This window comes from Microtus pennsylvanicus, chromosome 1, assembly GCF_037038515.1.
Source record: "Microtus pennsylvanicus isolate mMicPen1 chromosome 1, mMicPen1.hap1, whole genome shotgun sequence".
Classification (NCBI taxonomy): domain Eukaryota; kingdom Metazoa; phylum Chordata; class Mammalia; order Rodentia; family Cricetidae; genus Microtus; species Microtus pennsylvanicus.
This window is the reverse complement of record NC_134579.1, coordinates 136,107,068-136,133,828: the sequence shown is the minus strand read 5'-3', so window position 1 is coordinate 136,133,828 and position 26,761 is coordinate 136,107,068. Positions and strand designations below refer to the sequence as shown.

Genomic DNA, 26,761 nt, shown 5'->3' with positions numbered 1-26,761 from the left:
GAACCAATCAGAATAATAAGGTAGACACTAGCTCTCTGAGTTTCCCCACTTTTTCCAGACGCCCTTTATCAATATGGCTACTTAAGGCGCCAGGCCTTTTGGGATTTGTAGTTCTTTGCCATGAGAGGCGCAGTGTACGAAAGCATTTGCGGGACTGCGTTGGTTGCCGGGAGTTGTAGTCCTATAGCTTATCTGGACCTTGTTTCCGGTGCCGTCACGGGACAGAGCAGTCGGTGACAGCTCCGAGGGCCCCCACCCCGCTCCCATGGCCGAGCCGGACCGTGAGTCGGGGGCCCAGGTGGGAGGGTCGGGCCGCACCGGGGCCTGGCTTTGGGCTGCAGGCCCCGGGGCCCGAGGGCAGGCTCGGTAGGGTGGGAGAAAGGGTCTGCGTGAAGGGAGTGGGATTTGGAGGACCGTTGCTAAGTGGTCGGTATTGCTAGGATGGTGGGATTCTGGGTTGTGAGATTTTTAAGGGTCCGTTTGCCAAGTTCTTAATGATCGCGTCTCTTGCACTTTGGTTGCTGAGGACCCTCGTTGCTAAGGACCAAAGTTGCCACGATCCCGGTTGCCAAGGTTGTTTGGTGTTAGGGGCAACTGTAGGATGTTGGGGGACCCCTGCTGCCCCTATCTCTTTCCTTCGGTTCTTGTGCCTCTCCTAAACCTCCACCTCCACTGCATCTCCTCGCCCACACTTAACTCTGAGCAGAGGTATCCCTACTTACTTCTCATGAAAAACTTCGCCCTCCTTCGTTCTCCTGCCTGGCACACACACTACCATGCCCTGCCTAACTTTGAAGTCTTCCTTCAGTCCTGTTTCGCCTGCTTTCTCCTCCTAAACCTTCCCCTCTGCCTTTCCTCCTCACACAGTCTTCCTTTCTAAAATAAGCCTTTCCCCATCTCTGACAGTCTTATTACCATCCCCGACTCCAGGAGAACTAGGTTGGTGGGTCCTCTTGTTGCCTCCACCACTATGAACCCTTCATCCCTTTAACTATTACCCCGCACTGTAACCACGTCTGCTCCCCCTCCTCCCCAGCCTCTGACCCTCTGGAGACGCAGGCAGGGAAGGTGCAGGAGGCTCAGGTGAGATGGGGAAAGGGGTGGAGGGAAGGAGAGAGATGGATTTGGTTCCTCATTCCAAACTGGGGGGGAGTGGCAAGGGGAGGCTTTTACCCAAGGGCCCTTGGCTTATGGTCCTGATTTCTAACTCCATCTGGGGGATTAGTACAACCTCCTGGGGGAATGGTGGCTTCTGGGGACTGTCAAGGGAAAATATACAGCCTCAACCACCGGTTGCCCTTCCATATTGTCCTCTTGTCTTTCTGTTGCCCACCCCTTCCTCAATTCTTTCTGAACCTCATTTGTGCTGGACCTGGAAGAGAGTTTTCCAGTTTGATTCCCAAACTCACAGATCTCATGGGGTGGGGGAAATGACCTTATAGGGTTGATTGTAAAAGTGGCACCGAAGCTGGGTATGATGCCACCTGTACCCCCAGTGCCTGAGAGGCTGAGGTAGGAAGATGGAGAAATTTGAGACAGGTTGGGCCATATAGTGAGACTCTGTCTGGGGGGGGTGAGGTGGGGGGGAACTCCAGGAGTGCACAGCAAACTTTGTGGGTCAGAGATGATAGACGGGTCTAGCGAAACTCATCCCTGGAGGAGCTCACAGGCTAGTGAACAAGACCAAGATATAGCCGTAGTGTTCTAAGTGAAGTGATTTCGAATTTTCTTAAATAAGATCAGCTATGGTGTTCCCTGCAGAGTGCGAAGACCTGAGGAGCAAGGAGGAGGAGGAGATGTTTTTGGTAGTTGTTGCGGGGTGGTCCTTTATTGGTGTTCTGACTGCACTCTAGTCTCCGTGACCTCATTTAGTCTCTCTGGCATCCCAGTGAGCGTGAGGCCTTTCATGGACACTTTACAGATGCGGAACTCGAACCAGTGTAGAGGGAAAGGGGAGGGCTTGAAATCTATAGGAAACGGGTCCACTAAAGTGGGGAGGTAGATGAGCCATCTCAAAGATGTGTGGAGACACTTGCCAATGCCTGCAGAACCCCCGCGGGCCAGGTTGTCTTCCTGTACTAGACCAGTGGTTTTCAGCCTTCCTAATGCTGCAACTCTTTCATACAGTTCCTCATGTCGTGGTGACCCTCAACCATAAAATTATTTTCATTGCTACTTCATAACTGTCATTTTGCTACTGTTATGAATTGTAAGTATTTGATATGCAGGATGTCTAATCCCCGACCCCTGTGAAAAGGTCGTTCAAGCCCCAGGGGGTCACCACCCACAGGCTGAGAAGCATTGTGCTAGACAGTGCCTACCAGCATGCCCATTGCTATGAGATCACTCTCCAAAGGGAGGCAGGTATGGAAGGTCAACAGTATTCCCATAAGTGCACAGCAGAACTGGGACAGCCTGCTGTGAGTCCCTGCTATCTTACTTGTCTGGCTCCTAAAATAAGACTCAATGCCAGACCAAAAGATTTCAGTCAGAAGGGGTCTCAGTGACAAAGATGATGTGGTGGTATCAATTGTGGCATTTTCCAGACAGGGCCACGCTAAAAAGGCTCCAGTGGCCGTCAGGAGAGGGAGTCAATGAACTATGGTTCATCATACAATGTGTTACTATGGAGCCACAATAAAGAATGAGGTGGGTGGCTGGAAAGACAGCTCTGTGGCTAGGAATGTATACTGCTACTCCAGAGGACCCGAGCTCCATTCCCAGAACCCATATCGGGAGCTCACAAGTCAGGAGCTCACAAGTGGCCGTAACTCCAGTTCCAGGGGCTCTGACTCCACATGCACAAACATACACATATACACATATTAAAGTAAATCTATAAAAGAATTAGGTAGGTCTGTGAAACATGATGAAGTATCATACTCTGGCAAGACCCACGTCTACCATATCAATGCGTAAAAACTCATGCAGGGAAAGCCGCTGGAGTTCTTTCTGTTTAACTGCTGCTTGACTTTGCTTCAGCATTTGTTCATTCTGTAAAGGCTCGGGAGGCTGAAAAGGGAGGATTGTGGGCTGGAAGCCAGCTTGGGCAAAATAGTAAGACCTGTCTCTTTTTAATTTCTATTTGTTTTGTGGGTAGGATGCACAGTGCATGTGTGGTCATCCGAGGACATCTGTCCTCCCCTCCCACCGTGAGGAACCTGGGAGCAAGCTCAGACAGTCAGGCTGAGTGGCGAGGATGTCTCCCTGGTGCACCCTCTTGCCAGCTTTTTAGCTTTAAAACTCAGGAAGCAATCATTTGAGAGTCAGGTGTGGTGCTGCCATACTCCTGCAGTTTCAGCCCCCCAGAAATAAAAGTAGGTAGCTCAGGAATTTGGGGTCACCCTCAGATACATAGCAAGTTGGAACCAACCTGGGTTACATGGACCCTGTGTCAAAACAGCAGTAATGACAAAAGAATCTTTTTAAAAAAGTGATTTGAAAAGGAGGTTTGGAAGCATAGTAGGGAAGGGGTAGTCTGGGGACTTTTGAGCAGTTAGTTGATTGAGTTGGTCAGACTGTTTCTGACACTTACTGCAAGACCAGCCCTAGTCTAGCACCCAGTCTGCATGCATTTAGTGGCAGATGGTTCTGGAAGTCCTGTTATCTAGGCTGGGCATCAAGCCCCTGCCCTTGTGCGGCTGATGTTATGGTACTCAGCAGATGTTTGTGATTTGAGGGGGCTTAAAGGAAAAAGGGGCGGACTGCCCTAAACAGGCCAACACATATGGGGAAGAGGAGGTCAGAGATGGAAACTGAGTCAAGGAAGCCAGAGCAGTACCCCAGGGGAGAGAACTGACTGAATCAGGTGGAGCTCTGGAATGGAGAGATGGGGGTAAGAGGAGGGCTATCAGGAGCCTGAGTGGGTACACGGGAAATTGGCATGAGGGCAGGGTGGGGTAGGGAAGCCAATTAAGGGACAGTAAGGCCATTTGGCAAGGGGACTAGGAGCAGGAGCTGGCTTTGGGGAGATGCTGAGGCCACTCTGGAACATGGTTGGAGCAAGGTGGGGTCACCTTGAGAGGCTCACATATGGGGACAGAAGCAGCATCACCATTGCCTAGGCTGTAGCATAGCTGTGGCAGGTGGCCCAGGGAAGTGGAGAGGACCAGCTGAGAGGCCAAGGGATTCACTGTTCAGTCTCACAGCAACCTCTGATCCACATGGACAAGTTGAGGCCCCCAGGCTGGAGGCCTAGCTCCAGTGGCGGTGGTTACCCAGTGTGCATGAAACCCTCTTTTCAGTCCTAGCATTATCAGGCTGTGATGGCCAACTGGTTAGAACTGTAGACGTGATCTAAAGCATCACACTGCAATCCTAGCACTGGGGAGGTGGAGACAAGAGGATCCCAAGTTCAAGGTCATGTAGACCTCATAGCAAGTGTGAGGCTAGCCTGGGCTACATAAAACCCTATCTCAAAAAGCAAGTCAGGCATGGTGGCATGTGCCTTTAATTTCAGAAGTCAGAGAGAGGCAGAGGCAAGTTGATCTTTGAGTTCAAGGGCACCCTAGTCTACATAGTGAGTTCTAGGCCAACTAGGGATATATAGTGAGACCCTGTCAAAACCAAAAAGATGGGGGCAGGCATGGTGGTTCATGCCTTTTAAGTTTAGAAGACAGAGGCAGGTGGATCTCTGGGAGTTCTGGGTCAGCCTGGTCTACATAGCCAGTTCTAGGCCAGCCAGAGAGACCCCATCTCAAAAAAGATAAGGCCTAGAAAGTCAGATACACGAGGAGATGTGAATCCCCTCCCTATAGGCCACCTGTCCCGGAGCCCTCATGCTGGCCCTCTGCTTCTCAGGCCACCTCCTGGTCAGAGCCCTACTCTCTTTGAACCAGGTGTCACCCCCATCCCTTCCCCCTCCCTGCCTCCCTAACCCCACTTCTTGGGTTTGGCCATCCCACCTGCCCCTTCCAGGACTCAGACTCGGACACTGAGGAAGGAGCTACTGGTGGAGAGACAGAGAGTAAGTGTCTTCCTGGAGGAGGGCTGGGAGGTGATCTGGGGCCTGGGGATCTGGGGAAGGACTCCTCCAGGAGTAATGTCTAAAGCGTGTAATAATGAACTTGGTACCTGAGGCTGCTGCCTGTGGGAGACACCGGGTGGGCAAAGCCCTTGGGCCCCGGCCCGATGCCTACCTGGCACTGTCTCTCTTGTTGGTCAGTGGACTTTCTGCGGAACTTATTCTCCCAGACCCTGGGTCTGGGCTCCCAGAAGGAGCATCTGCTGGACGAGCTGAGCCTCGAAGGAGTGACCCGCTACATGCAGAGCGAGCGCTGTGAGTCCCCCACTCCCAGCCCAAAGTGACTTCCGAGTTGTTGGGTATGAATAGTAAGAAAAGCTGCCGAGTATGGTGGTCCATACCTGTAATCCCAACCCTGAGCAAAGGGATTGCCTTTCAAGGTTGGCCTCAGCTGTGTTGTGTGTTTAAGGCTAATCTGAGCTACATGAGAGCTTTCCTAAAATAAAAAATGGGAAGAAACCCCACTCTTGAGATGTAGAGATGGCTTACTAGTTAAGAGCACTGACTGCTTTTCCAAAAGACCTGGGTTGGATTCTCAGAACCCACATGGTGGCTCCCAACCATCTGTAACTCCAGTTCCAGGGGATTCTATTTATAGCCACCATGGGTGTCAGTCATGTACCTGGTACACAAACATTCGCACAGGCAAAACACCTGCACGTTTAAAAAGAAACTCAGCTCTTCAGGAAATTTAGGCAAGAGGATCATGAATTTGAGGGTAGCCTGGACTACATAATAAGATTGTAAGCAGTTAGCCGGGCGGTGGTGGCGCACACCTTTAATCCCAGCACTCGGGAGGCAGAGGCAGGCGGATCTCTGTGAGTTCGAGGTCAGCCTGGTCTACAAGAGCTAGTTCCAGGTCAGGAACCAAAAGCTACAGAGAAACCCTGTCTCGAAAAATAAAAAAAAAAATTAAAAAGAAGATTGTAAGCAGTTAGTGTGGTGGAGTGAGGCGCTTGGATGTTGTTCTCGAGCCCCACGAGTCTGACAGGTTTGTCTGTGTGTGCTGTGTGTGTGGCTGGAGCGGGGAGGGCAACTGCACACAGGAGACCAGAGACCAACCCAGCTCCTACTCCAGAGGGTACGTTTGCGCAGAGAACCAGGCCACACTGGCCCAGACCGAGTCACATGACTGCTCTGAACTCTGCCTCCTCTGAGTTCCCTGTCTCTGATTGGCCACACCTGAGTTGCTGCTTGTTTTTGAGGGATGGCACAAGTAGGTGCTGAGGATGGAGCCCAGGGCCCCCACAGGCTAGGCAAGCACCACTGAGCTGCCGGCCCAGCCTCTTTTCACGGTTGTATGCTGGATGGGTGTGAGTTTACGCTACAGTCCCTGAAGGTTGATCTGCCCACCTCAGCTTCCCAAAGAGCTGGGAATATAGACCAACAGCACCAGGCCCTCTGGGGTGACTCAGGGTGAGGCTCATTATCAGGAGTGTGACTGTGCCCAGCGCGCTGGCACACCTGCAGTCCCAGACAGTCTGGAAGCTGAGGCAGGAGGGTCTAAACTCAAAGTCATAAAACAAGAGGTAACCAGAGACTGAGGAGCTATGTCAGACCAGAGTGCTGCCACACCAGCGTGAGGACCTGGGCTGAATCCCCAGTACTGGCCTAAGACGCTCAGTGCTTTTATGCCCAGGGCTGAGGGATAGAAGCCCCAGGTCCCAGTGAGAGACCCCGCCTTAACAAACGCAATGGGGATGGGAATGGCTTAGCAAGCAAAGGTTACCACCAAATCTGGCATCCTCAACTGGATCCCTGGAACCCACATGGTAGAAGAGAAAAGACTCAGAGGTTGTCCTTTGATTTCCACACCTTTGCTGGGCACACACACACCAATAAATGTGTGAAAAAAACAAAAACAGGTGGACAGCTCCTGAGAAACATGACACACACCCCAGAAGAAACAATGATTAAAGCAGGACTGTCTTGAGAGCTGTGGGTGTGTTTGCTGTGCTGTTATTACAGGAAGCTTGTCTCAGATGCCAACTAGCTGGGTCACCAGCTAGTGATATTTGTATTTCTCGTTGAGCAAAGTCTGAGAAACCAGGCCCTGGCGGTCCTCAGCGGGAACAATGGGGCTTTGAGGGTCTTGAACAGCCCTTTGTTGAGGCCGTCTTCTCCAGTTTCCCCCTCGTCCAGCTGCTCATCTCCCTCCTTGGCAGCCAGGCTAGGCGGCTGAGCCTCCCTCTCCTGCCGCAGGCTGGGCAGTTGCCTGCAGAGAACCCTGGCAGTGGCTAGGAGCCGTTGTCTTTTCTTCTCTGTACACTCAGATCTTAGAGTCACAGGCCTAGAGGGCGAGGGATTTAGGATAAATGTGATTAGTCAGCCCATGGTTGTTAGCCAGGCTCTGGGCTAAGAACTTCCCAGACGTCTTTGTGCCTGGTTATCACAGGAGAGCTGTGAGGTCTCTCTGGCAGTAAGCTAAACAGGAGAGGAAACAGGCACAGAAAGGCCATGACTTGGTGCGGACATCTGGCAAGTAGCACAGTCAGAATTTGATACCAGGGCCCTTGAAGCAAGGTCCTGTCCTGTAGCTGTGACTATCTCGCCTCAGTCCCCCAAATGTTGGTATTATAATCATACACTACCACACTCAGGCCCTGGAATCTAGAATGTGTTCCCCAGTCTCAGTGCCCATGATCTGCAGCCAGACTAGGGACAGTTACATCCTAAAGAAGCTGAGTGCCCAGGCTGTGGCTTTTGTTTTTTGTTTGTTTTTTTTTAAACATTTTTATTGTTTCATTTTGTTGTTTTTCAAGACAGGGTCTCTCTGTATAGCCTTGGCTGCCCGAGAACTCGCTTTGTATACCAGGCTGGCCTCAAACTCATGGAGATCTTGCCTGCCTCTGCTTCCCAAGTGCTGGGATTAAAGATGTGTGCCAGCACATCCGGTTTAGACATTTTGTGTGTGATTATGTGTGTGTGTGTGATTGTGTGTGTGTGATTGTGTGTGATTGTGTGTGTGTGTGATTGTGTGTGTGTGTGATTGTGTGTGTGTGTGATTGTGTGTGTGTGATTGTGTGTGATTGTGTGTGTGTTGGTGTAGGTGCACGTGTGCTCAGCAGAGGACAGTTTTCAGGAGTTAATTTTCTCCTTCCACCATGTAATTTCTTGGAATCCATCTCAGGCTTGGCCGCGCGTAAATGCCTTTATCCACGGAGCCATCTCACCAGCCTTTGACCTTTGTTCATACTTCTTGTCCTTTAAACAGAACACCCCAGGGGTGCCCAATTCATGGGACACCACACTTATGTCTGTCTATCAGCTAACAGACAGATGCCAGGGCTGTGTCTCTGGGCTGCCTGCCAGCCAGCAGCTGAGGCCACAAACAGGGCTATTTCTGCCCAGCTATGTGCTTATGAATGGGTTCGACCATATCACCCATTTTCTTTTCTTTTTGTTTGTTTTGTTTTTCGAGACAGGGTTTCTCTGTGCAGCCCTGACTGTGTCTTGGAACTAGCTTTGTAGACTAGACTGCCCTTGAACTTACAGAGAACTGTCTGCTTCTGTCCCCCCGAGTGTCCTCCACTGCTGCCCAGCACCCATCTTCTTTTCTAATAACTATTAAAAGCCGGGAGCCCCAGCACTCGGGAGGCAGAGGCAGGTGGATCTCTGTGAGTTTGAGGCCAACCTGGTCTACAAGAGCTAGTTCCAGGATAGGCTCCAAAGCTACAGATAAACCCTATCTCAAAAAAACCAAATAAATAAATAAATAAAAATTAAAAAAAACTGGGAGCAAAGCTCTCACAAGGATACAAACCATTGAGGTAGGAGTAGTGGCACACGCCTTTAATCCCAGCACTGGGGAGGCGAGGGGAGGAATCTATGTGAGTTCGAGGCCAGCCTGGTCTACAGAGTTCCAGGATAGCCAGGGCTACACAGGGAAAAATCTGTCTTGAAAAACAAAACAAAAGAAGAATACAACCACGGGTCTGAAAAAGTTCAGTACAATTGAGGATCTAGAGATGTGCTCAGTCAGCAGAGTGCTCCTTGAGCATGCGCAGAGCCCCGAGTTCAAATGCTGGGCGTGGGCAGACTTGGTGGCAGGCAGCTTTCATGCCAGTGCTCAGGACGTAAAGGCACGTAGATCCCTGTGCGTTCAAGGACAGCCAGGCTCACAGTGAGACCCTGTCTCAAAGAAAGCAAAGAAAAGCTGGCCGTGGTGGTGCACGCCCGAGACCCAGCACTTAGAATCAGAAGTTCAAGGTCACCCTTTGGCTGCTTAGAGAATTGAAAGCTGAGATACAGGAGATTCTGTCCTAAAGAAAATAAAAGGTTAGTGAGTGTAGTGGACTCAAAGGAGCAGGCTGACGGGCGGCTTCTGTGTGGATAGAGCAGCACGGTGAGGGGCTGTGTATAACACTCTGGAAACGGGTCGTCTGAAATTGAAACTTGTCACCCCAGCACCTGGAGGCTCAGGATTCCGGGCTATCCTGGACTGCATAGGGAGACACTGTCTCAAAACCAAGGGAAATGACAGCAGGCACGCTGGTGCACACCATAGCTTCAACGCCGAAGAGGTATAGAGGTACCCTCAGCGGCCAGAGGCATTGGACCACATGGCACTGGAGGTAGCAGGTGGCTGTGCGCAGACATGGCTGCTGGACACTGAACTCAGGCCCTCTAGACAAACAGCAAGTGCTCCTAACCTCTGAGCCTTCTACCCAGCCTCATCTTTCTGTTGTTTGTCTTATTTTTGAGAAGGATCTCACTTCTTTGCAGCAACTAGCTGGAACTCACTGTGTAAACCAGGATCTCTTACAGAGATATGCCTGCCTCAGATTTAAGAAAGAAAGAAAGAAAGAAAGAAAGAAAGAAAGAAAGAAAGAAAGAAAGAAAGAAAGAAAGAGAAAGAGACTTAAAACCAGCAGTGATGGCACAGTTTTAATTTCAGCACTCGGGAGGCAGAGGCAGGCAAATCTCTGTAAGTTCAAGGCCAGTCTGGTCTACATAGCCAGTGCTAGGCCAGTCAGAACTACATAATGAGACTTTGTCTCAAAAAAGAAAACTAATTAAAAATAAGTTTTTAAAGTCATACAATATTGTATCCAGAAAGTAAGCTGTTACCCGAATTTGGTTTGGGTTGATTTTCAAGGTTGTAGGGATGGGACTCCAGCCTTCAAACTAGCCAGCTTTGTGCCCCCGAGCTGGCCCTGCAGCCTTCTCCCCAAGACCTCACCCGCTGCTGTCCACTCCCTCTGCTGTCCCTTCTGGTTAGCTGGGTTTCCTCACCTGTAATACGGGGTTGCCAATACTGTCCTCCCCACCAGCAATACGGGTGGGAGGAGAAACCTTATCACATGATATAAACTCTCTCCTCCAGGTCGCAGGGTCATCTGTTTGGTGGGAGCCGGAATCTCCACGTGTAAGTGTTCCCTCCTTCCAGCCACTCCTAGAGGTGTGGGGGCCCTGGAAGGATTCCTGCATGCATGGGGCTAGAACCTCTGACTGAGCGCTCCTCCATAGCTGCGGGTATCCCTGACTTCCGCTCCCCAACCACTGGCCTCTATGCGAACCTGGAGAAGTACCATCTTCCTTACCCGGAAGCCATCTTTGAGATCAGTTACTTCAAGGTAGTCTCCTGAGATATGGGGAGGGAGTTCCCAGCTCCAGGCCTTATCTTACCTGTCCTGTGGTCCTCTGCTTCTCCTACAGAAACATCCAGAACCTTTCTTTGCCCTTGCCAAGGAGCTCTATCCCGGGCAGTTCAAGGTGAGGTCTTTTTTTGCCCCCGGAGATTGGGATGAGCAGACAAGGGAAAGAGGCTCCTTATAGGCCCCTCAAACAAGCATTATATGATTGTTGAGAACCCAGGCTCTGGGACTGGCACGGTGGTTCAGTGAGTAAAGGCACTTGCCGCCAGGCCTGATGACAGCTGAGTTCAGTCCCTGGGACCCCGTGATTGAAGGGGAGTACTGACTCCCACGTTTGCGCCGTGGCAAGTGCACACCCCATATAAGTGTGTAAATAAGAAATACTGTTTAAAGTGGGGGGTTGGTAGATATGCCCATAATTGTAGCATCTGGGGGGCAGACAGGAAACTTTCAAATGCAAGGTCAGCCTAGACTACATAACCTTGTCTCAAAAGTTAAAAAAAAAAAAAAGGATTGGAAGAGGTGGAGGGTTGTGTGATGTTTTACTCTTTTGGCTTTTTGGGGGCTTGCCACATAGCTCCCAAATAAACCACACACAGAGACTTATTCTTAGTTATGAATGCCCAGCTTTATCTTGACTTGTTTCTTGCTAGTCTTTCTTAAATTATCCCAACTACCTTTTGCCTCTGGGCTTTTATCTTTCTCCATTTCTGTATACCTTTCATTCCTTCTTACTCTGTGGCTGACTGGGTGGCTGGCCCTGATGTCCTCCTCTCCTGTTCTCTTCTTCCTCATTTCTCCTTCTATTTATACTCCTGCCAGCCCCACCTATCCTTGCTCCTGTCTCGCTATTGGCCGTTCATCTCTTTATTAGGACCATCAGGTGTTTTAGACAGGCACAGCAGCACAGCTTCACAGGGTTAAACAAATGCAGCGTAAACAAAAGTCACACACCTGAAAATAATATCCCCAACAGTTCCTTTTTTTTTCTAAACAAAAATAAAAAAGTTTAACATGGTAAGACTGTGTACAATACGAACAATTATCAAGTAAAGATTACATTCACAATATAATGGATTCCAGTTCATTTATATCTGGCAAATTAAAATACCCCATTATTGATCCTATTTTATTGAATCTATAGTTTAATAACTAATTTACTCTCTATTATAACTAAGGAAAACTTCAACTATAACTATCTGGTCTTCAACTCCATCAAAGACCCCAGAGGATAATATTATTTTGAATAAACAAAAAGTGCATTGCGAACAACTTCCGAAAATTGTATAAATGATGACACATCTGGCTGCCAGACAGTTCCTTTGCAACACTGGGGCATCCATCTTCAGCTTGTAGGCCCATAGTGTCTGGAAGACTTTTCAATGAAGCAGGAAACTTGAATGACTGTTCTGCCTATATTGGCAATTTGTCGGTCACTTTCCTCAGTGTCCTGCAGAATGTCTGGAAGTTTCTTCTGTGAAGCAGGAACCCTGAAGGACCCATCCAGCCTTGTTTGGGCAAAGTTCAGTGGTCACTTTCCTGTGGGTCCTGCATGTCCAGTTTATCCAACATATAGTCAAACAGTCCAGGCAAGAACAGTTTCTTTGCTGAGTGGCTAACCTTGCCACATTGAAAGCAAACTCCGGAAGGAGTTTCTTCAGTGCCCATCATCTCTGAAGTAAATGGTGCTGCCAGGAGCAAATGTGTCTCATTGTCATAAAAATCACTAAATTATCTCTGAGTTCTAGGCCAGCCTGGTCTACAAGAGCTAGTCCTTTGAAACCCTGTCTCGAAAAAAAAACAAAAAAAAAATCACTAAATTAACAAAACATTTTTAAATGCCATATTTTGTGGCTCTTTGAATGGTTTGAAGACCATCTATCTAAAATGTATCTCCATATAATCTGTCAAACATACCTAGACTATCTACAAATTTGATTATTATAGATGACTAACTCCTGGTCTGTGTTTATTTATTGTCCTATACAGTTCATAATAATAGCTTTCGAAAACTAGAGTTTTATCTTACATTTTAAAATGAACTGGATAGGTCCAATACCTTAAAAAAGAGCAAAACATATAAAATATGTTGTAACAAAAATAACCTTAAATTGCCGGGCGATGGTGGCGCACGCCTTTAATCCCAGCACTCGGGAGGCAGAGGCAGGCGGATCTCTGTGAGTTCGAGACCAGCCTCGTCTACAGAGCTAGTTCCAGGACAGGCTCCAAAGCCACAGGGAAACCCTGTCTCGAAAAACCAAAAAAACAAAAAAAAAAAACAAAAAAAAAAAAAAAATAACCTTAAATTGGTGTTAATATACAAAATATCAATAGATAAAATCCTTTAAACAAGAGTAGAAACATATATACAGTGTTGTAACAAAAATGACCTTAAATTTGTGTCAGGACACAAAAGTCCTTTAAACAAGAGTAAAACACATATACAGTGTAACAAAATTGGCTTTTAAGTTGTACCCATATACCAAAATCCATGCTAATCCAAAATATCTGAGATTAATAGTTGTCTTTTTATCCTATATTCCTCTAAATTATAACAAACGTTCACAACCACCAAATAACCAAAGACCCACCCACACCCATTCTTGGGAATGTGGACATTGTTTTCTGTAGACTGCTTCCTGCTAAATGTGGGTGAAGGCATCTTTAGGGTTCCAGAGAGAAAATTTGAGATAATGGCCAAGTCCTGGGAAGGCCAGTGATAACCTTGTTGATAGATATCACCTGTCAATCTCAGGCGGTCTCTCCTGATCAAACCAGATCCAACTCAACCTGGAACAAACCCACAGCCTCTTGTTTCCTGTGGAAACAAAAACAAAACCACTTCTCCAAAGCATTTTTTATTTCCATTTGACAAATACATTTTTTTGACTTTTTTTTTTAAAGTTAAGGCTTTCTTAAAATATCTAGGCTGCTTTATTTCAACAGTCCCTTTTTTTCAATTCCAGGTCTCTTAGCAACAGTTCTTTGTTTTTCCGCAAACAAAAAATTCAAAATCAACACAATACTATACAGGATCCAGATTCCCTGTGTTTCCCAATTTTACATAACTTTTTTCTTTCATATTACTTTTACTGTCTCTTTAAAAGACTATTATTTTTGGGGCTGGAGAGATGGCTCAGTGGTTAAGAGCATTGCCTGCTCTTCCAGAGGTCCTGAGTTCAATTCCCAGCAACCACATAGTGGCTCACAACCATCTGGAATGAGGTCTGGTGCCCTCTTCTGGCCTGCAGGCATACATGGAGGCAGAATGTTGTATACATAATAAATAAATAAATAAAAAGAACCATTTAAAAAAAAAGACTTATTTTTAATGTATTTTTTTCTATGACTGCCTATGCCCATTTTCTTTCTTAAGCCTACACACATTATAAAACACACTGGAACCTGTTTAGAGATTTTTTTCCATCTGGATCTTTTTTACTGCATATCTTTTAGCCTTTTTTTGACCACACAAGCAAACTGTAGACTGCTAAGCTATACATGGATCCTACGGTGCTCTGGCAGCTGGCTTTGCTCGGGTCAGGTGGTGAAAGCTAAGCCCAGAGTTTGCAGCCTGTTGGAGGTTCATGCCTGAGAACTGTATTAAACATTTCTAGCTGTGGAAGTCGAACATGCATTGCCACAAGCGGTTTTTACTTGCTGTTTCTAGTTTCTGTTTAGCGCTGCCAGCTGAACAACAGCGCCTGTTTTGAAGGGGCTGTGGACTGTACCCCCTCCCCAGCTTTCTCAGGCTCAAGATGGATATAGAGCCTTACATTGGAACGCCACAATGTTGTGTGATGTTTTACTCTTCTGACTTTTTGAGGGGCTCGCCATTCAGCTCCCAAATAAATCATATACAGAGGCTTATTATGACTGCCCAACCTTAGCTTGGCTTGTTTCATGCAGGCTTTTTTTAAATTATCCCAACTACCTTTTGCCTCTGGGCTTTTATCTTTGTCTATTTCTATATACCTTGCTTTCCGTCTTACTCCGGGATTGACTGGGCGGCTGACCCTAATGTCCTCTCCTTGTTCTTTCACTTCTCTTCTTCCTCGGTTCTCCTTTTATTTATCCTCTCTGCCTGTCAGCCCCGCCTATGCTTGCTCCTGTCTCGCTATTGGCCGTTCATCTCTTTGTTAGGACCATCAGGTGTTTTAGACAGGCACAGCAGCACAGCTTCACAGAGTTAAACAAATGCAACATAAATGAAAGTCACACACCTGAAAATAATCTCCCCAGCAGTGGCAAGCTACGTGTAAGAGCACATAGTGCTCTTGTGGAGAAGCAGACTTCAATTCCCAGCACCCATGTCAGGCGCTCACAGTCGCCTGGAACCCCAGCTCCCCGGGGCTCTGACACCTCTGGCCTCAGTGGGCCCTGGAAGTCACATGCATTTGCCCACGCAGACCCATATACATACACATAATTAAAAACAATAAAATATTTTTTAAAAGGAAGGCCTGGTGTGGTGGTGCACACCCTTCGTCTAAGCACTTGGTGGGCTGCAGCAGTAGCTCAGCAGATCAGATTGGCTACTCTTCCAGAGGACCCGGGTTCAATTCCCAGCAACCACATTACTGTCTGTAACTCCAGTTCCAAAAGATTCAACACCTTCACACAGATACACATGCAGGCAAAACACCAATCAATGCACATAAAGCAAATAAATCATTTAAAAAAATCCCTGCAGCCAAGCAGTGGTAGTACCCGTCTTTAGTCCCAGCACTCGGGAGGCAGAGGCAGACAGATCTTTGTGAGTTCGAGGCCAGCCTGGTCTACAGAGCAAGTTCTGGGACAGCCAAGCCTATACAAAAAAACAAAAAACAAAACCTTGAAAACCAAACAAAACCCAAAACTCCAAATAAATACTAAACAACTTTAAGAAAGTAGAAGAAAGGAGGAGGAATGGGTTGCAGGCCTGACCAGTCTGGGTGCCCTCCTCGCCCTCACCTCGTTACCTCGTGGCTCTGAGCCTCAGTTTTCCCAAGTATAAGAAAGCTGCTGGGAGCCTCAGAAAGGGCTGCGGCCCAGGCCTGGTGGGAACCTCACTGTGCAATTAACTGGCTGGTGAAGGCTGCGAGCCAGCACCACACCCTCGAATGGGTCTCCTCGTCTGTGGTATGGGAGAATGCTGTGCTCATCCTCACTGGGCCTTGGCGTAGGGTGGACATGTGACAGCCCGTGGGTATTTCCATCACACTGTTACTCTCTCCTCAGCCGACCATCTGCCACTACTTCATCCGCCTGCTGAAGGAGAAGGGGCTGCTGCTGCGCTGCTACACGCAGGTAGGTGGTGGGCGGGCGGGCGGGGGCAGGGCTGGCCATGGCTAGTGGGCAGTAGGCTGGATGGGTTTGGAACCCTCCGTCAGAACTGGGGGTGGCACAGGCAGACACAAGGCAAGTGACCAGGGCTTAGCTAGTTTTAGTGAGTGACCTGCAGTGAGCCTCTTCCTCTTAACCTCAGTTTCCCCTTTAGAAAATAGGGACCAGAAATTGGGTAAGTGGTTACATGAAGGAGTGAAGGCAGAAGGCAGAAATCCAAGTTCATCCTTGGCTACAAAGTGAGTTTGCTGCCAGACTTCAGGCTGTGAAATCTTGTCTTTAAAATCATTGGATAGTCAATTACTTTATTAAAATATAAACTAAATGCACATGAGAATTTTGATAATAAAAAGATCCTAAGCAACTTCGGGCCCTCTCCAGTCTATTGTGAGGTGACAGTGAACTCCCATCAGATCATCCCACAACACTGCAGAAGGACTCTTGTCTGAGGGACACATGTGTACCACAGCCATCCCCAGTCAGGACACTGGGACAGTTTCCTAAAGGTGACACTGTATCATAAAGGAGGTTTGCTTTTTATGACTGTGCGAGCCTGGCCTTGGCTACAGTAGCTAACAGGATACCATGGCCACGCTGGAGTGTTCAGAAGCGTGTTCCAGTGGCTGACGTCTAGATGAGTAGCCAGACAGAAGAGTTTGGGCCTCTCCCTCACTCGTCAGTGTGCTCCAGTTCAGACTGCTCTGCGGCAGTGTCCACGCACGCTATAAATTACACCTCAGAACACAAGCTGGCCAAGCACGGGAACACATGCCTGTAGTCCCAGCATTGGGAGGCTGAAGAAGGAGCACCGTGAGTTCAAGTCCAACCTGTGCTACATAGTGAATTCAAGGCCAGCCTTGCTCGTTAGCCAAGCCCTGCACACACACACCCCACACACACACAAAATAAAAAATAAAAAGGAAAAGCAGAACTCCAGATTGTACAGAGTTAACACTTGAATACTAATAGGTATTGTTTTCCTCTGGCAATCCTATGAGGCACCTGCAGTGTCAGAAATGGCCACCAGGGGAGGATGAATGGAGGGCAGGTGCCTGGAGGTCCTAGTTGGGGAAGGGACAGCTCAGTCCTTCAGGGGCTGCCCATGCTCAGGACATTCCTAACTCAGAATCAGTCTCATTCACAGAGCAAGGCTCAGGACGAAGGCTGCATGTGGTTCAGTGTGTCTCTGGCACCTTTGTTTGCTAGCTTCCATGACAGTAGATGTCCACCTAGGAGTGGCACTGCCAGAGCAAGCAGAGCAGACACCCCTGCAGTCCTGGTGCTGAGGGTCTCATGTGTGACAGGACAGGAGGGATGTGTCACAGACACACCTAGCATGTCAGAGGGTCCCAGACCGAGGCCAGTTGGAGCTGTGGGAGTGGGTGCTGGCACACATAGGGTAGGCATGGAAGCCTCACCAAGAGGGTTGACGCTGAAGCAAAGACCTGAGACCTGGAAGGGAAGGAAGCTTCAGGCAGAGGCTCACTATGAGTGTGTGTGGGGACAGGAGCAAGGGAGCCTCCGAGAGCAGGCAGGAAGCTGCCATGTTTGTCCAGCCAAAGTGGCTGGAATACGGACCTCTGATGAGGGCCACTGAGGAAGAGCAACAGGAAGGTCAGGCATCTCTTTGGAAGATGAAGCATGGATGGGAAGGTGTTGAGGAGATGGCATTCTGCCTCAAGACCCTGGGAGATAGCTCCATAGAGGGTGAGGGCAGCTGGACATGGAGCCGGGGCTGAGCGGAAAGGCTGCTGGAGAAGTCTGTGTGTGTTGATTCAGATGACGGAGTGAGAACATGACACCCAGACAAAGCTAGCTGGGAGTGAGGGCTGCCAAGTGCCCTGGCTGCTGGCACTTTCAGATATCATCAGAAAGCCAGCAGAAACCTATTCAGTGCGAAATGTTCAGATAGCTGACAACTACCCGCAGTATTCTATAAATTTTAATTAATTTAATTGGTGTGTGCGTGTTTGCAAGTTTGCACACACATGTGCAGGCATGCCACATCAAAAGTTTGGAGGTCCCAGGACAATTTATTTTTTTTTTTATATTTATATTTTTTATATTTATTTTATGTGTGTTTTGCCTGCATATATGTATGCGTACCAGTGCATGCAGTGCCCATAGTGGCCAGGAGAGGGCGTTAAGAGGTGGTGTAAGCTGCCATGTGGGCACTGGGAACCAAACCTAGGTCTTCTGGGAGATCATCCAGCACTCTTAACTGCTGCACTCCAGCCCCCGCCCCCACACATTTTTGAGTGACTTATTACATAAAATGTCTAAAGGTGGAAAAAATGTCTCACTTGCCCACTTCGTGACTGTTTTCTTCCTCGGGCTCTTTGCCCTCTTCTCCTCAGTCACTGTTTGAGTCACTGGCCCGCTTTCTGGAACACAGCAAACCTCCCTTGTGATTGTGCCGACCTAGCAGCTCTGAAGTTGTGTGGTGCTGTTCTCAGCTCAGGACACAGGAGCCCATCACACATTAGCAGTTCGGATCGCCCGAGCCGCTGTGGTCCCACAGAAGAATGGCTGCAGGGGGGCTGGAGAGATGGCTCAGCGGTTGGGAGCATTGCCTGCTCTTCCAAAGGTCCTGAGTTCAATTCCCAGCAACCACATGGTGGCTCACAGCCATCTGTGATGGGGTCTGGTGCCCTCTTCTGGCCTGCAGGCATACACGGACAGAATAATGTATACATGGTAAATAGATAAATATTTAAAAAAAAAAAAAAAAAAAAAAAAGAATGGCTGCAGGTCTTCCAACTGTATATGTGAAATTCACAATATAGAAGGTTCCCTGCCCAGCCCCTGTCTGGGACCCTTCCATGCCCACATTACACAGCAGTACCGTGCTTTCTAATAGCTGAGGATTGATCTTTTTCTCCTCCCCTCCCCCCAGCCCATGGTCTGGGGGGTGGGGTGTGCTGGGATAGGTAGGCCCCAGGGCTTCCTGAGTGCAGGGGTTTTGCTCTACCGCTGAGCCACATCCCCAGCCCCGCCCCCTTGCTAGAGTCTAGGCAAATGCTTTCCTGCTGAGCCATGAGCCAGGCAGGCCTTAAACCTGTCATCTTTCTGCCTCCCCTCGCTTGCAGTCCAGATTACAACCAGTGCCCCAGGCCAGCTTTACTCTGGTACTGGGGAGAGGCAGCAGTCCCCCATGTCATCATCCCGGGGCACTTAGCTGTGATGTGCTGCAGGGTACCTATGTCAGAGGCACTTCGACCTCTCGCGGGGTCATCAAGACATAAATCCATTGTACGGGTAGGATCCAACCGGATCTGAGATCCAGACATCCCCTACGGTCCTAAGTGGGGTTTCCCATGGATACAGGGCCTGTGGTAAGTTCTATGGACCCTTAGTGAGTCATTTGCTTGTGGATCGCTACACTCCAGTGAGGGACTTGGTAGACTGAGTCGGCTGCAAAGCTGATGCAGGAAGTGCGGTCAGCACTTTAGTGGGAGGTTCTCAAGGTTGGGGATGTCTCAAAAAGACATGACTCCCCGCAAATAAACAACTAAGCCATTCTTTCATTTTATTTATTAACGTGAAAAAATCGGATGACATTTATTTAGTGCGTGTGTAGAGTTTAGAGGACAACTTGGGGGCATTGTTCCTACTATCACGTGGTTTTCTGGGGGGGGGGTCAAAATCAGGTTGGTGGCAAATACCATTACCTGCTGAGCCATCTTGTCAGCTCCTCGTTGTGGTGTTTCAAGATGATCTCACACTGTCACCTGGGCTGGCCTGGAACTCACTGTGCTGTTTACACTAGCCTCAGACTTGTAGCAATCTGGAATTATAGGCATGATCCACCATGCCTGGTCTTATTTATTATTTATTTCAGTTTTTTTATTTGTTTGTGTTTCAAGACAGGGTTGTAGGCACTGTGTAGCTCTGGCTGTCCTGGAACTCACTCTGTAGACCTGGCTGGCCTCCTATTCACTGAGATTGCCTACCTCTACCTCCTGAGCACTGGGATTAAAGGCGTGCACTACCAGTTTTTGAGGTGGGGTCTTCCCATGTAGCCCTGACTGGCCTGACACTAGCTGTGTAGCCCAGGCTGACCTTTGCTTCCAGCAGTCCTCCTGCCTCAGGCTCCAAGTGCAGGGATGCAAGCAGCCACCTTGATTCCTGAGTAGATTCATTTATTATACCAGTGCTTAGCCAGAGCTGTTGCGTACCAGGTTGGGGCCTGCATAGGTGTAGTTGCATTAATAACTTGTGGCAAATGGTGGGAAGCGTGGCTGTCTAACACAAGAACTTCTCTGAAGAGTGGGAGCAGTGGGTCAGATGGGGCTGATGGTCAGTGGGTCAGATGGGGCTGATGATCAGTGGGTCAGATGGGGCTGATGGTCAGTGGGTCAGATGGGGCTGATGGTCAGTGGGTCAGATGGGGCTGATGGTCAGTGGGTCAGATGGGGCTGATGATCAGTGGGTCAGATGGGGCTGATGGTCAGTGGGTCAGATGGGGCTGATGATCAGTGGGTCTGGCCTTATTGAAATTTGAGCCTGGGCAGACTTTAAGCAGCCCTGACTGTTAACCCTTTGGTAGCCCCACTGGAAGAGTGGGAACTTTGTATATACCCTCGCCGTCCCTCTTCTCAGAGCCCACAAGGGCAGGCTGTCTTCCTGACCTTCCCCTGTCTCCCCATCCAGAACATAGACACGCTGGAACGAGTGGCGGGGTTGGAGCCCCAGGACCTGGTGGAGGCCCACGGCACCTTCTACACCTCACACTGCGTCAGCTCCTCCTGCCGACAAGAGTACTCGCTGAGCTGGATGAAAGGTGAGGCCCTGGACAGCACGGACAAGGCCACGCCTCCCACTCCTTGCCCGTGCTGTAGCCAGGTTTCCATGGGCTTTGGCACCAGTGTGGTCCTCTTGAGCTCCTTAGCCCTTGCTAGTTAGTGAGTTGCTTGGCGTCTTTTGAGACTAGATTTGTCTGTGTGGCCCAGGCTGGCCTTGAGCTTTCGCTTCTGCCTCAGTCTCCCCAGTGCTGAGACTGCAGGCACTCAGCTCTCCTGTAGAAGCCCCAGGGATTCGAGGTGGCGGCCAGTCTCTGCTCCCTTGCCACCCCTTCTGCCGGGCTATGGTACATATGAACTGCGGAGCACGGCCAGCTGCACAGAGACCCAGTGTCGGCTCACAGCCACCGTGTCACAGAGTCACTGAAGTCATGAGCATTTAGCTCTGTGACCTGCAAGGTGTTTCGCCATTTTACACTCAAGTCCTTACATCAAGGCAAACACAGCGTCATCCTAAAGACAGTGCTGAAATGAGGGAGATCTGTGTCTGCAGCCATTATGGGGCCACTGCTCCATTCATTCTCTTTTAACACCAGACGGGTCCCAGGGAGTGAGCTTGACCTGTTAGGTTTGAAGATGGCCTTGCCTTTTTTTGGGGGGGGGTTTCGAGACAGGGTTTCTCTGTAGCTTTGGAGCCTGTCCTGGAACTAGCTCTTGTAGACCAGGCTGGCCTTGAACTCACGGAGATCTGCCTGCTTCTGCCTCCCAAGTGCTGGGATTAAAGGCGTGCGCCACCACTGCCCAGCTGGCCCTACCTTCTGAACTAACTTGCTGGCCCAGAACATTTTAAATTTATTTTTGAGACAGGGTCTCTAGTTTTATAAAATTTTTGTGTTTATTGATTGTGAGATAGAGGTAGGAGAATCAGGAGTTCGGGGCTAGCCTTGGCTACATAGCAAGTTCCAGGCCAGGCTGGGCTACATGACAAAAAATAATAGTAAATTTTGTAAGTTCCGTGTAGCTCAGACTTCCATAGTAGACAGGGCAATGTGTAGAGATGGTGCTAGAAGCACACGTGACAGGGCTCACTACTGTCACTGTCCCGCTTACGTAAGGACAGAGCATCCGAGAGAAAGAGCCAGTCCCATGCCCTCAGTGCCAGCCCCAGCCTGTTTCTGGCAGCCATTGTGCCGAGTCTGAAGCTGCTGTGTCACTCTGCGAAGCTATGTTCTTTATGCTGACTTCACAAAGCTCCTGGTGTCCCCTCAAGATCAGGACAGCTGTGGCTTTTGTGGCAGGACCCTGGAAGGTGACGCCTTTCTGACAGAACGCCAGCCAGCTGCCCCCAGACTGAGGGCTCCTGAGCAGCCCAAGTGTGCACAGCTGGGGTGGCGGACAATGGGCATCGCCCCCGTATGTCCCTGTGGAATGGCGTCTGCCACCTGCAGAACAGCATGTTGTTTGTACAGCAACACCCTGAGTGGTGGCGGCTAGAGTCGAGCTCTGTGAGCCAAGAGATGAGGGGCTGAGCAGCTGAGGCCAGTTCTGCGGGCTGCAAATGACAGACACGCTTTTGAGCTCCCTGCTGTCCTAAGGGCAGGACTGGAGAAGGCTGCCATAGAGTTCACGTCCCCGCCCCCAGGCAGATGAGCTTGAGGTTGGCTCCATCCCAAAATTATCGGGATGCCCTTTCCTGACCCAGGGGCAAATAGGACTGCCCCAAGACCCATAGGAAGGGCTTGACTCCCATTCCCCAGATGGGGGTCTGGTGGAGTCCAGGGTGCCTGTCAGGAGCATGTGGGGTTGCTCCAGTGTTGCTGGCTCATTCACTAGCTGTAGGCAGTGGTGCTTGGGGCCACCCCCTGGATGCCTGGAGATGAAGGTAACAGCTCTCTACAAAGGGAACACTTCTTTGATAAGCCGGAAGGATACCCCAAGAGATCCCTTAGTGGTGGGGGGCACTGTTTGTTTTGTGGTGCTGGGACTTAGGCATGCAAGGTAAAGTGCTCTACCACTGAGCCACACCCCAGCCCCTCACTGGGGGATTCTAGGCAGGGGCTCTACCACTGAGCCATGCCCCAGCCCCTCACTGGGGGATTTTAGGCAGGGGCTCTACTGATAAATCATGTCCCAAGTCCCATAATTTTCCCCCATTGAGCAACATCCTTAGCTCTTGGGTTTTTTGCTGTTGTTAAGTATTTTCGCATTTATTTGTGTGTTTGCATGCGCATATGGATGTGGTCTATACATGCACAGCATGCCTGTGGATGTCACAGGACAATCTGCAGAAGTTGTTCCTCTCCTTTTAGCATGTGGGTCATCAGGCTTGGCAGCAAATGCCTTCATACAGTGAGCTACTTCCCTGCCCTAGCTCTGGGTTTTTGAGACATGGTCTTGCTGTGTAGCCAAGGCTGGCCACAAACTCACAGTCCCTCCCTCCTGAATTCTCCCAAAAGCAGGCTTAGTGGCATGCACCACTGTCACCCGGAATGCATTTCTGTTGACAGTAGGGAAGGACAGACGAGGGCTGCTCCAGTCCTGGAAGGCCTCATACCTCCCTCTCCCTCCTTCTTTCCCACCCAGAGAAGATCTTCTCAGAATCAATCCCCACGTGCGAGAAATGTCAGAGCGTGGTAAAGCCTGGTGAGCCTCAGGGCCTGGGGGGACTGGAGCTGGGCCCCTCTCCCCCACTGTTCCCCACACTTCACCTCTGGTCACCTCTGCCTTGTGGCCCATCCCCTACTGTCCTGCAGAGAGTGGGTATCTGTGCCGCCTCAGGCCCCAGTCTGCCCCTGACTCCTGCCTTTCTAGCTCTGTCTCCCATCCTCCTCTCCTGTCTCTGTGTTTCTTTGTCTGTCTACCCCAGACATCGTGTTTTTTGGTGAGAATCTTCCGCCGCGCTTCTTCTCCTGCATGCAGTCAGTAAGTGTCCACCCTGGGCGTGGCCCACTTGGGCTGCCTGCTGGGCTGGAATGGAGGCGGGACACAAAGCCCGAGCAGTGGGGTCCAAGTCCTTCCTGGCTGTTCCCTGCAGGACTTCTCCAAGGTGGACCTCCTCATCATCATGGGCACCTCCCTGCAGGTGCAGCCCTTTGCTTCCCTCATCAGCAAGTAGGTTGAGGGCCTGGGTCTGGGGTCAGCTGGGAACAGGGCACCAGGGCAGATCTTGAATCCCAGCTCCCCATTCCCAGGGCACCACTATCTACCCCACGCCTGCTCATCAACAAGGAAAAGACCGGCCAGGTGAGTCTGCCTCAACTTCCCGCTCTCCCTCTGCACTGGGGGCTGTTTCGCCCTCTTCCTCAGGAGGATGAGAGCTGTCTCTGTATCCTACCTGGAGAGCGCCAGTGCTTTAGACTTGCCAGCTCAGGCTGGAGAATATGGGAATGGGGTGCTGGGCCAGCCGGATGCTGCAAGCCTCTGCACCACTCTGAATTCCTTTGAGCCAATGACGGAACCATACCTTGAAGCCACTGAAGCCCGAGGAGTGCTTCCTGGGATCCAAGAGACCAATCAGTGCACAGCTGACTGCCAACTGAGACTGCCCAGGCCTGACTCACCTCTACAGGGGAGGCCTTAGTCCTGAGCAAGAGAGAAGATGCATAGGAAGGGGTGTGGCCAGCCTCTGACACAGCCACCAGGGGCATAGTCTCTCTGTGGGTCACAGAGTTCAGGCATTACTATTCTAGTACCTTCTTACATATCAGAGTCGGGGGATAAGCCCCTCGTAGGCAGTGGCTGACTGTTTATTTGGAGCACACACATCCTATGCTGTGTCTCCCCGACATGTGGCTTGATGCGGTGTGAGCTCTGGAGACAGTTATGAGACAGGCTCCCGTGTAGCCCTGGCCTCTCAAACTCACCCGGTGGTTACAGATGGTCTTGAACTCCTGCTCTTCCTGCCTCTGCCTTCCAAGTTCTGGAATTACAGGCTTGTGCCCCACACCTGGCTGTGTTGTTTTGGAGGAGCTTTTTGTTGTCGTTTTGTTTTGTTTTGTTTCAGGACAGGGTTTCTCTGTAGACCAGGCTGGCCTTGAACTCAGAGATCCACCTGTCTCTGCCTCATGCTGGGATTAAAGGCTTTCGCCACCACTGCCTAGCAAAGGTCTAGAAATGTAAACATCACCAAGTCCCATCCCTAGGGAACTCCTGTGTCTAGGTACTCACTACCAGCAACCGCTGACAATACAAAAAGAGGGGACATCTCTGGTGAATGGAAGGCTCTGGGGGAAAAAGCTCAAATAAAATGATAACACCCTCCAAATCAGATTCTGATTAAACATCTGTGACAAATCTGAGTGGACAGGAAACAAAGGGCACAGAAGAACACCTGAAGTGACACAGAAGGATGGTGGCCTGTGTTTGCGATCCACACTGGAGAGGCAAAGATTGGTGGTCCCTGGGCTCACTAGACAGCCAGTCTCACCAATTGCTGTTCCAGGCCTATTGAGAAACCTTGTCTCAAAAAGAATATGTTTGGGCTGGGGAAATAGTTCAGTGGCAGAGTGTTTGCCTGGCATACACAGAGCCATGGGTTCAAGCTTCAGCAATGACAGAAAAAAATAATGATTTTCAACAGGAGAGATTGCTCAGTGGTTAAGAACACATTCTGCTCATCCGGAAACCTAAGTACAGTTCCCAGTAGTGTTAGGTAGCTCCTGACTACCTTAAACCCCAGTTCCTGGGATCTGACACCTCTTCTGTCCTCTGAGCACCCTACACAAAGGGCACACATATAGAGACACACATGCATACTACATACACTTCAGAAATAAAAACAAGCCAGGGGTGGTGGTGCATGTCTTTAATCCCAGCACTCAGAAGGTGGAGGCAGGTGGATCTCTGAGTTCAAGACCAGGCTGATCTACAGAGTGAGTTTTAGGACAGCCAGGGCTACCCAGAGAAACCTTGAGTGGATAATAAATGTAAGCCAGGTCTGGTGGCTCTGGGAGCTGTCCTGTCCCCGCAGACACGCTCTTATCTGTCCTGTCCCCACAGACAGACCCCTTCCTGGGCATGATGATGGGCTTAGGAGGTGGCATGGACTTTGACTCCAAGAAGGCTTACAGGTGAGGCCTGGGCATGGGGGGAGGGGGCGGAAACAGCTTGGGAAGGAAGACAGAGGCCAGCCAGGCCTCAGCCCACTCTCTTAACTCCTGCTCACACTGCAGGGATGTAGCCTGGCTAGGTGACTGTGACCAAGGCTGCCTGGCCCTTGCCGACCTCCTTGGATGGAAGGTGAGGAGCTAAGCCACCCAACCCATCCTGAGCCTAGCCCCATGAGGATATATTATGGTAACCTTTGACTCTCTGACCTTTGCTCCTGCAGAAGGAGCTGGAAGACCTTGTCCGGAAGGAGCATGCCAGCATAGATGCCCAGTCAGGGTCCCAGGCCCCCAACCCCAACACTACCACCTCCCCTAAGAAGTCCCCACCTCCAGCCAAGGAGGTGGCCAGGACCAAAGAGAAAGAGGAGCACCAGTGACCACTACCTCCCAAACAGGACAGTGGAGTCCCAGCCAGCCCGGTCCCTCTAACGTGCAGCTGGTGTGGGGCTCAGGAGATCCTTCATTCTCTTAACCACTTTCTTGAAACCAGGGTCCCCAACTCAATCCCAGAAAATTCTAATATTCCTGAGGCTGAGGCCTGCACAGCCCTTTTCTAACAGCCCATAGCCTCTAAACCCGCCCCCCCCCCAGGGCAAGAAGCAACCTTCCCCAACTTCTAACTACTCCCAGAGATCAGGTTACCCCAAAACTCCTAACTGTGCCAGAACAAGGTATTTCTCTATTGTTCTCAGGGGACCTGTGGCTAAATCAAATTAACTTACCCCACACAGGGGCTGGACTTCTTTAGTGAAATATGACTTCACCCAGAGGATGGGGTCTGTGGGGTCTCTGCCTCCCACAGACAAAGTGGGTGCTGTCTCCCCTTTCCTAGAGACCCACTTGCCAGCCAGTGGGGGATGGGCAGGGGACCTTGCTTATTGAAAACAAACTAAAACCAAAACAAACTAATCAAGCTGTGTGGCCTCTGCTTCTTTTGTGGGTACCTGCGACAGCTGGGGGGAGGGG

General features: G+C 50.0%; 1 protein-coding gene across 2 annotated transcripts; it reads left to right on the top strand.

Annotated features, from left to right (window-relative positions):
* Positions 1-149: 149 nt before the first annotated feature.
* Sirt2 (sirtuin 2) lies at positions 150-26,704 on the top strand. Of its 2 annotated transcripts, XM_075986944.1 has the most exons (16): positions 190-281; positions 1,037-1,083; positions 4,918-4,966; positions 5,165-5,278; positions 10,350-10,391; positions 10,493-10,599; positions 10,682-10,738; positions 15,841-15,909; positions 20,599-20,728; positions 23,271-23,330; positions 23,554-23,609; positions 23,722-23,798; positions 23,879-23,930; positions 25,686-25,756; positions 25,859-25,925; positions 26,017-26,704. In XM_075986944.1, the coding sequence occupies exons 1-16, from the start codon at positions 266-268 to the stop codon at positions 26,170-26,172; spliced, it is 1,170 nt and encodes a 389-aa protein (XP_075843059.1). In that variant the 5' UTR covers positions 190-265; the 3' UTR covers positions 26,173-26,704. The 2 variants fall into 2 exon arrangements, with proteins under 2 accessions (XP_075843066.1, XP_075843059.1); XM_075986951.1 differs by lacking the exon at positions 1,037-1,083 and having other exon boundaries at positions 150-281.
* Positions 26,705-26,761: the final 57 nt, after the last annotated feature.

Excerpts from the sequence above, each read along its gene's own strand:
- Sirt2 (XM_075986944.1), top strand. Across the intron at positions 4,967-5,164 it reads TACTGGTGGAGAGACAGAGA|TGGACTTTCTGCGGAACTTA; the intron begins GTAAGTGTCTTC and ends CTTGTTGGTCAG. Across the intron at positions 10,392-10,492 it reads GGGAGCCGGAATCTCCACGT|CTGCGGGTATCCCTGACTTC; the intron begins GTAAGTGTTCCC and ends GCTCCTCCATAG.